This window comes from Mobula hypostoma, chromosome 18, assembly GCF_963921235.1.
Source record: "Mobula hypostoma chromosome 18, sMobHyp1.1, whole genome shotgun sequence".
Taxonomy (NCBI): Eukaryota; Metazoa; Chordata; class Chondrichthyes; order Myliobatiformes; family Myliobatidae; genus Mobula; species Mobula hypostoma.
The window spans coordinates 32,629,751-32,642,782 of NC_086114.1; the positions used below are offsets into that span (position 1 = coordinate 32,629,751).

At 41.7% G+C, this 13,032-nt stretch overlaps 1 protein-coding gene across 1 annotated transcript in view; it reads left to right on the forward strand.

Annotated features, from left to right (window-relative positions):
* The window catches only part of LOC134358441 (tyrosine-protein phosphatase non-receptor type 13-like), a 426,694-nt gene that overhangs the window by 306,832 nt on the left and 106,830 nt on the right, over nucleotides 1–13,032 (forward strand). Inside the window, exon 33 of the mRNA XM_063070670.1 lies at nucleotides 2,472–2,682. Coding sequence (XP_062926740.1) covers nucleotides 2,472–2,682 — 211 coding nt within the window. The remainder of the gene's footprint in view (nucleotides 1–2,471; nucleotides 2,683–13,032) is intronic.

Below are 13,032 nucleotides of genomic sequence, written 5' to 3' on the forward strand. Positions count from 1 at the left end.
TAAAGTTCAAAGACTGCAGCTTCCCCTTGAGCAGGAGGTTCCCAACCATTTTTATGTCACAGAGTCTTACCATTAACTGAAGGATCCGTAGACTCCAGGTTGGGAACCCCTGCCTGAGAGTGTGCTATCAGGCACAATGATCCTTAAAAGGAGACTTTCACCACAGATCTCTCACAGAAGCATTGCAAACAGAGATGAGGTTTCAGCAAAGTGAACAGCCTGGGGGATCTTCCCTTGGGAATTGCAAGGGCAGAAAGTGTGGCCTCACAAAGGGGTTTGATTTGGAACATGTGGATAAGGTACTTCCACTAACATATGAACATACAAATTAAGAGCAGAGGTAACCCAATGGGCCCTTGTGCCTGCTCTATCATTCGATAATTGAGATGATTTTAAGTTCAATTCCTCATTCCTTTCTACTCCTGGTATCTTTTCAATTCTTTTCTTATCAAGAATCTATGTACCTCTGCTTTAAAAATATTTATCTTTTCCCCATTGTTCTTTGAAGGAGAGGTCTCCAACAGCAAACACAGTGCTTAGAGGTGGGGGTGGGGGAATCACCTAATTTCTCTCTTAAGTGGGCTCACCCTTATTTTTTTGATCTTTATCAGGATCAGGATCAGAACCAGAATCATTATCACCATCACCACATGTGTCGTGAAATTTAACTTAGCAGCAGCAGCAGCAGTTGAATGCAGTACATAATATAGAAGAAAAGAAATAAATAAGTAAATCAATTACAGTATATGTATATTGAATAGATTAAAAATTGTGCAAAAACAGAATAATACATATTAAAAAAGTGAGATAGTGTTCATGGGTTCATTGTCCATTTAGGAATCGGATGGCAGAGGGGAAGAAGCTGTTCCTGAATCGCTGATTGTGTGCCTTCAGGCTTCTGTACCTTCTCCCTGATGGTAACAGTGAGAAAAGGGCACACCGTGGTTGCTAGGGGTCCTTAAATAATGGATGCTGCCTTTCTGAGACACTGTTCCTTGAAGATGCTCTGGGTGTTTTGTAGGCTAGTATCCAAGATGGAGCTGAGTAGATTTACAATCCTCTGCAGCAGTGACTTTGTTTCCAGATGATAAAGATTCTCTTGCAGGATGAAGTATCTTCCCCACACCCAGTCTGTCAAGGCCCCTCAGGATTCTAAACGTTTCAGTCTCTTGTGATGGAAATCAAAACACAACAGGTAGAAATTAGATGTTTAATAATAACTTTTAGTGAAGACTCCAGGGCAAAAGTTCTTTAGCCAGTGAGCGGTTAGAATGTGGACCTCCCAACTACAAGAATTGATTGAAGTAGATAGTGTAGATGCTTTGAAGAGATGTGCTGAATTTTGCTTTGGTGCAGTAGGGGACTACCAACCGTTTGCTCTCCCATATATCTCAGACTTCTGTCTACTGAAACACAGAACCTCTCAATGAGAAGGGGTAAGTTGTTGATGCATTTGTTGTGCTGTGGGGATGGGGTTTGGAAGGCTGATTAAGGGGTGATTTCCTATCTGGTCTCTGAGCTTCTCTCCAGCTGGTGTATAGCTGGTAATCTCTTTCTTGGGGTCAGCAACCATATGGAAATAGGTATAGGGGAATCCATGCTACTTTATTTCACTGTTTTAATTATTAGTGTTTAATAGGATTTAGTTCATATTTAATCATTTTAGTTTTTAGAAATCTCTTTGAAATAGTTATCAATTGCCTCTTTAAGTAGTTACTAGATTGGCAACATTTACAAATTGTTCAAATGCCTTTTATTTCTAACCAAATGCTAAAGGCCCTCGGGACATTCCTAGTGAAGAGCCTCAGGGTATGTCACCAAAGGTCCCTTTGGAGACTACAGCCTCTCACTACTTGCTACGTGTCCACTGCTAGAAGTGCAAAGGAGAATGGACTCTAGGCAATAGGCCTAATCATTTGAAAACAGATTACTGAAATGAGGGTAGTAGATAAAGTGCATATTGATGCATTTATAGGCCATCTCCGGGTAAGGAATAGGCCCTGTTTTCACAGTCAATTTTGTTCAGTAGTCAGAAAATACACAAGAATCACTCGATACACTCACCACAGTACTGTAATGAATAGTATCAAAAGCACATACGACTGAAAGAAAGAACAACGAATATAAGTAGAGAGAGAGTCTTACCCTGCTCCAGTGAATGCAACACTAATCTATTTATATTTTATTTTTAGAGACACAGCAAGATAACAGGACATTCCATCCCAATGAGCCCATGGAGACCAATTACACCCATGTGACCAGTTAGCCTACTAGTCCACCCGTCTTTGAAATGTGGTAGGATACCAAAGCACCCGGAGAAAACCATGCGATCATGAGGAGAACATGCAAACTTCTCATAGACAGCAGCACAATTGGACGCGGGTTGCTGGCACTGTAATAGCATTCCGCTAACTGCGACACTACAGTAGCTTTGCCGTTGGTCTAATTGCAATTTATGCTTGTCATTGCAGGTTTGAAATTAACAGGGGGAATAGGGAGCAAGTGGCAAGGTATCTATGTGCTGGAGGTTGTGCCAAATTCACCCGCCAGTTTGGCAGGCAGCCTGCAACCAAGGGATAAGATCCTTTACATATGTGACACCTGTACCATGGGCATGACTTTGGATGATGCAGTGAAAGCTTGTGACACTCCAAATGGCCAAATAACCATCAAGGCCATGAGGTAAGGGGTTTTCTAATAATGTTGTGCAAAATTGTTAACTGCAAAGCCTAGTTATAGTGAGCGCCTAAAAAAATCAGTCTAGTGGGAAGAAAATAGTCAAACTTCAGATAATTTACAGATACAGATAAAGATAAAGGTATGACATAGGAGCAGAACTAGGCCGTTCAGCTCGTTGAATCTGCTCTGTCATTCCATCATGGCTGATTTATTATCCCTCTCAACCCTATTCTCCTGCCTTCTCCCCATAACATTTGAAGCCCTGACTAATCAAGAACCCATCAACCTCCTCAGTAAATATACCCAATGACTTGTCCTCCATAGCCATCTGCGGCAATAAATTCCACAGATTCACTACCCTCTGGCTAAAGAAATTCCTCCTCATCTCTGTTCTAAATGGGCATCACTCTACTCTGAAGCTGTGCCTTCTGGTCCTAGACTCGTCTACTATTGGAAACGTCTTCTCCACATCCACTCTATCTAGGTCTTTCAATATTTGATATTTCAATGAGATCCTCCCTCATTCTTCTATACTCTAGAGTGTATTGTCCTCATATGTTAATCCTTTAATTCCCAGAATAATTCTCATAAGAACATGAAAAATAGGAGCAGGAGTAGGCCATCTGGCCCATTGAGCCTGCTCCGCCTTTTAATAAAATCATGGCTGATTTGGCCATGACTCATTTGCGCCTACCTGCCTTTTCCGCCATAACCTTTAATTCCCCAACAATGCAAAAATCTATCCAACCTTATCTTAAATATATCTACTGAGGCAGCCTCCACTGCTTCATTGGGCAGAAAATTCCACAAATTCACCACTCTCTGGGAAATGCAGTTCCTCCTCATCGCCATCCTAAATCTACTCCCCCAAATCTTGAGGCTATGTCCCCTGGTTCTAGTCTCATCTACCAGTGGAAACAACTTTCCTGCCTCTACCTTATCTATCCCTTCCATAATTTTAAATGTTTCTATAAGATCTCCTCTCATTCTTCTGAATTCCAGCAAGTACAGTCCCAGGCGACTCAATCTCTCCTCATAGTCTAACCCCCTCATCTCTGGAGTCAACCTGGTGAACCTCCTGTGCACTGCTTTCAAAACCCATAAATCCTTCTTCAAGTAAGGAGACCAGAACTGCACCCGGTACTCCAGGTGCGGCTTCATCAGTACCCTGTACAGTTGCAGCATGACCTCCCTGCTCTTAAATTCAGTCCCTTTAGCAATGAAGACCAACATTCCATTTGCCTTCTCGATAGCCTGCTGCACCTGCAAACCAACCCTTTGTGATTCATGTACAAGAACTCCCAAGTTCCTCTGCACAGCAGCAAGCTGCAATTTTTTTACCATTTAAATAATAATCTGCACTTTCATTTTTCTTTCAAAAGTGGATGACTTCATACTTACCAACGTAGTACTCCATCTGCTGACCCTTGCCCACTCACTTAACCTATCTATATTTCTCTGCAGACTCTCCATATTTTCTGCACAATTTGTTTTTCCACTCAATTTAGTGTCATCAGCAAACTTAAATACACTACACTCAGTCCACTCTTCCGGATTGTTAATGTATATCGTGAACAGTTGTGGGCCCAGCACTGATCCCTGCAGCACACCGCCCACCACTAATTATCAACCTCAATAATACCCATGTATCCCAACTCTCTGCTTTCTATTAGTTAACCATTCCTCTTTCCATGCTAATACATCACCCTCAACTCTATGCATCCTTATCTTATAAATATTTTTTTATGTGGCATCTTATCAAATGCCTTCTGGAAATCCAAGTAAATAATGTCTATCTGTTCCCTTCTATCCACAGCGCTCATTATATCCTCAAAGAACTCCAGTAAATTTGTCAAACAGGCCTCATGAACCTACTCTGGACTTTCTCCAATGCCAGCACTTCTTTTTAGATAAGGGGCCCAAAATTGCTCACAATACTCTAATTACGTTCTGATCAATGTCTTATAAAGCCTCAGCGTTACATCCTTGCTTTTATATTCAAGCCCTCTTGAAATTAATGCTAACAGTGCATTTACCTTCCTCACCACTGACTCAACCTGCTGGTTAACCTTTAGTGAATCCTGCGTGAGGACTCCCAAGTTTCTCTGCACCTCAGATTTTTGCATTTTCTCCCCATTTAGAAAATAGTCTATGCCTTTATTCCTTCTACCAAAGTGCATGGATATATACCCCTGCTATATATACCAACTGCCACTTCATTGCCTATTTTCCCAATCTGTCTAAGTCCTTCTGTAGACTCCCTGATTCCTCAGCACGACCTGCCCCTCCACCTATTTGCGTATCAAATGCAAACCTGGCCACTAAACCATCGATTTTGTTACCCAGATCATTGACATATATCATTGAAAGAAATGGTCCCAGCACCTACCTCTGCTGAACATCACTAGCCACTGATGGCCAACCAGAAAAGGCCACTTTTATTCCCATTTGTTACCTCCTTCCAGTTAGCCAATCTTCTGTCCATGTAATCTTCTGTCAATCTTCTTTCTTGTAATACTATGAACTCTTATTTTGTTAACGAACCTCACATGAGTCACCTTGTCAAAGTTCTAAGTAAATTTATCATCAAAGTTTGTATATGTTGCCATATAGAACTCTGAAATTCATTTTCTTGCGGGCATACTCAATAAATCCATAATAGAATAATAACTATAATAGAATCAATGAAAGACCGCACCAACTTGGGCATTCAAATAGTGTGCAAACGACAACAAACTGTGCAAATACAAAAAGAAAGAAATAACAATAATAAATAAGATTCCCATCACTGCCTACACATCTATAGAAGTCTGTCAAAGTTTTAAAACCTATGCCAAATCTTTGCAAACTCCTTAGGTAGTAGATGCACTGCCACACTTTCCTTGCAATTGCACTGATATGCTGGGCCCAGAACTGGTCATTCGAAATGATAACACCAAGGAATTTAAAATTGCTGACCCTCTCAAAGGCCCTCTGAAAATCCAAATAAACAACATCCACTGACTCTTCTTTATTTATCCTGCTTGTTACTTCATGAGAGAATTACAGCAGATTTGTCAGGGAAGATTTTCCCTTTTAGAAAGCAAGGTGACTCTGCCCTATTTTAGGTGCTTCCAAGTACCCCAAACCACATTCTTAATAATGAGCTCAAACATTAGCATCTATACAATTGGTTCCTCGTTGATGACGTGATCTATTGTTAGTACAAAGAAGATAGACCCATTCTGTTTTTTTTTATCATGCTCTCCCCACAATTTTGTCAACTCCCAGTCCTCAAGTTTAATCCCTTTCCTCCTCACCATTCCAGAACCTAGTCATTCTTGAAAGGTCACTGCTAAATCCTTTAGAATCTCTTCAGTTACCTGTTTCAGAATCCCGGGGTGTAGTATATTTTATCAGGTGTTTTATCTACTTTCAATCTTTTCAGTTTTCCCAAGCACCTTCTCCTTAGTAATAGCAACTACATTCACATCTTCCCACTGATGCTTTCAAATTTCTGGCATACTGCTATTGTCATCCACAGTGAAACATGACATAAAATACTTATTAAAATTGTCTACCATTTCTTTGTCCCCCATTAATACCACTCCAGTGTTTTTTCCAGTGATCTGATATCCACTCTCACCTCTCTTTTACTCTTTATATATCTGAAAATCTTTTGGTATCCTTTTTTAATACCATTGACTAGCTTACCATCATACTTAATCTTTTCTTATGGCATTTTTAGTTGCCTTCTGTTGGTTTTTAAAGGCTTCCCAATCATCAAACTTCCCTGGAATTTTGGCTATGTTATATTCCTACCCTTCTGCTTTTATGCTGTCTTTGAATTCCTTTGTCAGCCATAGTTGCCTCATCCTCTCTTTAGAATGTTCCCTGTGCGTTCTGAATTGCCACCAGAAACTCCAGCCATTGCTGTTTTGCCATCATTCCTAATAGTATCCCTTTCCAATCATTTTTTGGCCAGCACATCTCTCATGCCTCTGTAATTCCCTTTCCTCCACTGTAATACTGATACATATGACTTTTTCTCTCCCTCTCAAACTCTAGTGTAAACTCTATCATATTGTGATTATTGCCTCCTTAGGGTTCATTAATCCCAAGCTCCCTACTCAAATCTGGTTCATTGCACATTACCCAATCCAGAATTGCCTTTCCCAAAGCAGTCTCCACCACAAGCTGCTCTAAAAAGCCATCTTGTAGGCATTCTTCAAATTCCGTATTTTGGGATCGAGCACCAACCTGTTTTTACCAATCTACCCGCATATTGAAATCCCTCATGATCATCATAACATTGCCCTTTTTATCTCCCATTGTAATTTGTATGCAGCTTGGCTACTGTTACGTGGCCTGCATACTGTATAACTCCCATCAGGGTCTTTTTACCCCTGCAGTTTTTTAACTCTACCCACAAGGATTCTACATCTTACAATCAATGTTCCCTCTAATTTTTAGTAGTCAGTGTGCGCAAAAATCTTACGCCGTGCAAATTTTTTTCCTGTGACGAAAGTATGTGCACACTGAATGCGCACATGGCGCTGTTTATGTAGATTTACAAAATATTTGACATAAAACTGCACAGAATAACAACAAAATAACATACATATTTAAGTCACTCAGTTACTTTTTCTCTCTCCTGTCTTTGGCATTTACCCATTCTTTGTAAACTCTATCTAGTTTAATAGAACTTCCATCCAATTGATAAATTTTGATTCTCACATTCACCTAAACAGTTTCTCAACTTGTTTTTTAGTTGACTCATTAGGCTAAAACCTCACTCACAGTCCGCACTAGAAGCAAGAAAGGTTCCCCCAATGTCCATCAACTGTGCAAGGTCGCAAAGCTGTTCATTTTGAAGTACAAATGCCACCATTTGAACAAAGTTTGAAATCAGTTTGGATTTAAGTTTTTCTTGCACAGAAAATTTGAAATCATTAACCTGTCTAACTATTACAGTATTTTCAGTTAGAAAATTATGATATTTTAGACATAAGGCATTAACTTGTTCATCGCCAAATGTGAAGTCACAATCTGCAATTGCGGAGAAATCAAAAGCTGACCATTCTTGTACCTAAACTTTGATCTCCTTTGGGTTTGATCGTTTTTACTCTTGCTCATCTGCACTCAACCATAACATGCGTAGCACTCCTGTAATGGGTAACGATGGGTTCTGTTGCCTGAGATTTTGTACACCGTCCAAATGCAATTTACTTGCCAAATGACGCTTCAAAAAGTCAAATTTCCAAATATCATCCCACTTCTTTCCACTAGCAAATTCTCCAGCAACTTTCGCATCACGACAATACAAACAGCTAACTCCAGTTTCCGAATCATACATAAATATTTCTTGTAGCTGAACGTTCATGACCTCATGAGCTTTTGGTGTAGCAGTTTCTGCTATTTTGTTAAGCCATTCAAATTTAAACAAATTTGCAGTTCTTTTGCGCTTCACACCCTTCGCTTCTTGTGAATTTGACATAGTGACTCAATACTTCTTTCAATAAAAACTTAGTAAGCTATTTACAGGATTTGAAACAGATCTTTGTAAACTTTACGATATGAACACTGTCCGCCAAAGATGGCTGCCACCATGATGCAGCTGTACAAACCGGAACAGGAAAGGTGAGGTGACGTAAATTAGTGACGTGCATTGTGGTATTTGAAAAACCGCCTAACTAGTTAACAGAAACATTTAAGATTATTTTCAATAAGTATAATTATTAATTACTACATTCTTTTAGGTAACTAAGCTTTTGTGCGCACATTAATTTCCTTTGTGCGCTGGTTGAAAAACGTGTGTACGTGCACAGGCGCACAGCTTAGAGGGAACTATGCTTACAATCCTTCGTCTCTTCTTTCTACAGACTTGATTTCATTTTTTTTTATCAACAGAGCCACGCCACCCCCTCTGCCTACCTGCCTGTCCTTTTGATAACAATGTGTATCCCTGTCCTTTTGATAACAATGTGTATCCTTGAATATTAAGCTCCCAACTATTATCTTCTTTCAGCCATGACTCAGTGATGCTCACAAAGCCATTCCTGCTAATCTCTAACCGTGCTACAAGATCATCTCCCTCATTCTGTATATTGCATGGATTCAAATTTAACACCTTCAGCCCTGTATTCACCACTCTTTAGATTTTGCTCTCATCTTACACTTCAGCTTACTCCAGCAACTACAATGTTGCCCTGTCATCTGCCTGACTTCCTCACAGTCTCACCACGTACTGCATCAACTTTATATCAACTGCCCTCTCCTCATCTCTATTGTTCTAGTTCCCTTCCCTTTGTCAAATTAGTTTATATCCTCCCGAACAGCTCTATCAAGCCTGACCACAAGGATTTTGGTCCCCCTTGGGCTCAGGTGCAACTTGTCCTTTTTGTGCAGGTCATACCTTCCCCAGAAGAGATCCCAATGATCCAGAAATCTGAAACCCTGCCCCCTGAGCCATTTCCTCAGCCAGGCATTCATCTGCCAAATCATCCTATTCTTACCCTCACTGGCGCATGGCACAGGCAGTACTCCAGAGATTACTACCCTAGAGGTCCTGTTTTCCAGCTTTCAACCTAACTCCCAAAATGAGCTCTGTCTCATACACATTGAAATATATTATACAACGAAATGATTCATTTGCTTCAAATAAAATGAGCGATTATCGGGCAGCCTGCAAGTATCACCATGCTTCTGACACCAAAAGAGCATGCCGACAACTCACTTACTCTAACCATACATCTTTGGGGTGTAGGAGGAAACCAGGGCACCTAGAGGAAATGCACGCAGTTATGGGGAGAACATACAAACTCCTGACATTCAGTATTGGGAATCGAGCTCTGATCTCAGAGCTGGCACACTGTAAAGCTTTATGCTGACCTCTACACTACCCATGCTGCTCGGGTAAGCACTATTTCTTCACCTTCAGCATCTAGTGACTCCACTAAATTAATTTAAAGCTGCTCATTACTGGTTCTATGATATCTCTATCCTTGATGATCCATATATTTATATATTTTCTTTCACTGTCTTAGGTTTTTCCACAGTGCTTCACAGCACAGGACTTTTAAGTCTCGTCACTGTAAAATGTGATCGAGTTTGGAATTTTCAAACAGATCCTGCAGATTCCCACTCACACGGAGCTGAGTTTATTGATAGAGGGATGAATATTTGCCAGGACTGGTGAACTATACGTGTTTGCCTTTCATTTGCAGTATGGAGTTTACATATTCCTTCAGGATGGATTTCAGTTCATCGTGTCCTTCATGACACTGCAACAGTAACAGTGCTGCTCTTGATAAAGTAAAGCAGATTCAGATGTATGTATCACGTGTACATTGAAACGTACAGTGAAATGTGTCTTTTGCGTTAACCAACGCAAGGATGTGCTGGGGGCATCGTGCAAGTGACGCCATACATTCTACCGCCAACATAGCATGCACACAATGCTTGGCAAAACAACACTGAACACAGCAAGTGAGAAAGTAAAAATAGCAAAACAACCCTCATACCTCCCTCCCATCCACCCACCCACACACACGCTCAGTGCTCCAGCCACAGGACAGGCTGGCCTCGTCCTCCTCCCTCCTCTGGACTCACAGATTCACAGAATCAGTTCAGGAATGTCTGTCTTGTCACTTAACTTTCTGATTAGCAGTATATTCATGGAGCCATATTCTGTAAATCTCAGACTGAAAACCAACATCTTATCCGGGATTAATTTTCATTTATTGAAGAAAGTTGCGAGCAGGCTTACAGCCAATAGATGTTTCACTTAGCAAAGCGTATTACTCAATAGGCTGACAGCACACTGAGTTCATTCCTTGACTTGTTGAATTTTGTCTGTGGATAAAAGATTGTGGCCAAATGCATGTGAATTTAGTCATTCCTGTCTACATTATATTCATATAGCAATTGAACCAAAGAACAACGGCTACAATAAAATGTATACATTTATATACACAAGAAATTCTACAGATGCTGGAAATGCAAAATATCACACATAAAATGCTGGAGGAACTCAGCAAGTCAGGCAGCATCCATGGAAATGAATAAGCAGTTGACATTTCAGGCCAAGACACTTCTTCGGGACTGGAAAGGAAGGTGGAAGATGCCAGAATAAAAAGCTGTGGGGAGGAGAAGGAGGCTAGCTGGAAGGTAATAGATGAACCCTTAGATAGACTTATTTTTCCTGTTTCATTCCTGTAGAATTAGATAACATGCCTGCGGGGTTAGTGCTTTGTTTAGGGTGTCAGATGTGGGAATCCTGGGAGACCTCCAGCCTCCCTGATGGCCACATCTGCGCCAGGTGCACCGAGATGCAGCTCCTCAGAGACTGTGTTAGGGATCTGGAGCTGCAGCTTGATGACCTACTGCTTATCAGGGAAAGTGAAGAGGTGATAGACAGGAGCTACAGGGAGGTAGTCATCCCTAGGCTACAGGGGTCAGAAAACTGGGTCACTGTCAAGAGAGGGAAGGGAAATGCCCGGACAGTGGAGAGCACCCCTGTGGTTGTCCCCCTCAGCAACAAATATCTTGTTCTGGATGCTGTTGAGGGGGATGACCTGACGGGGGACGCCCACGGTGACTGGGTCTCTGGCACTGAGCCTGGCGCTGTTGTGCAGGAGAGAAGGAGGGAGAAGAGAAATGTGGTAGTTATAGGGAATTTCATAGTCAGGGGAACGGACAGGAGATTCTGTGAGCCTGATAGAGATACCTGCATGGTGTGTTGCCTCCCAGGGTGCCAGGGTACGGGATGTCTCGGATCGGGTCCAGAATATTCTGAAGGGAGAGGGCGAGCAGCCAGTTGTCTTGGTACATGTTGGTAACAATGACATAGATAGGACAAAGGAGGAGGTCCTGAAGAGAGATTTCCGGGAGTTAGGAAGGAAGCTGAGAAGCAGGACCTCTAGGGTAGTAATCTCGGGATTGCTTCCTGTGCCATGTGCTAGCAAGGGCAAGAATAGTAGGATCAGGCAGATGGATGCGTGGCTGAGAGACTGGTGCAGGGGGCAAGGCTTCAGATTCTTGGATCATTTGGATCTCTTCTGGGGGAAGTATGACCTGTTCAAATGGACAGGTTACACCTGAACCCGAGGGGGACCAGTATCCTGGCGGGAAGGTTTAATAGAGCTGTTAGGGAGGGTTTAAACTAATTTGGCAGGGGGATGGGAACCGGAATGATAGAGCAGAGGAAGGGGAAAACAGAAATAAATCTAAGATAGTGAGCAGTAAAGATGTCAGGAAAGACAGGCAGGTGATGGGGCAAATTTGTTGCCATTGGGATGAAGTGCAGTGCAATAAAGTTGCAGTGCAATCAAAGTGAAAAGTACCAAATACTGGTCTTAAGGTGTTATTCTTAAATGCACGTAGCATAAGGAATAAGGTGGATGATCTTGTCATACAGCTACAGATTGGCAGGTATGATATTGTGGCCATCACTGAGATGTGGCTAAACGATGCATGTCTCTGGGAGCTGAACGTCCAAGGATACACGGTGGATCGGAAGGATAGGAAGGTAGGCAGAGGGGGAGGTGTGGCTTTATTGGTAAGAAATTATATCAAATCATTAGAAAGAGGTGACATAGGATCGGAAGGTGCAGAATCTTTATGGGTTGAGCTAAGAAATCGCAGGGGTAAAAGGACCCTGAATGCAGTTATATACAGCCCTCCAAACAGCTGCAGTGATGTGGACTACAAATTACAACAGGAAATAGAAAAGGCTTGTCAGAAGGGCAGTATTATGATAATTGTGGGGGATTTTAACATGCGAGTGGATTGGGAAAATCAGGTCGGCACTGGATCTCAAGAGAGAGAATTTGTGTAATGTCTACGAGATGGCTTTTTAGAACAGCTTGTTGTTGAGCCCACTAGGGGATCAGCTGTATTGGACTGGGTATTGTGTAATGAACCGGAGGTGATTAGAGAGATTGAGGTGAAGGAACCCTTAGGAGGCAGTGATCATAACATGATTGAGTTCACTGTGAAATTTGAAAAAGAGAAGCCGAAATCTGATGTGTCGGTGCTTCAGTGGAGTAAAGGAAATTATAGTGGCATGAGAGAGGATCTGGCCGAAGTTGACTGGAAAGGAACACTGGCAGGAAGGACGGCAGAGCAGCAGTGGCTGGAGTTTATGCGAGAAATGAGGAAGGTACAAGACAGGTATATTCAAAAAAAGAAGAAATTTTCGAATGGAAAAAGGATGCAACTGTGGCTGCCAAGAGAAGTCAAAGCCAAAGTTAAAGCAAAGGAGAGGGCATACAAGGAAGCAAAAATTAGTGGGAAGACAGAGGATTGGGAAGTTTTTAAAAGCCTACAAAAGGAAACTAAGAAGGTAATTAAGAGGGAAAAGATGAACCCTCT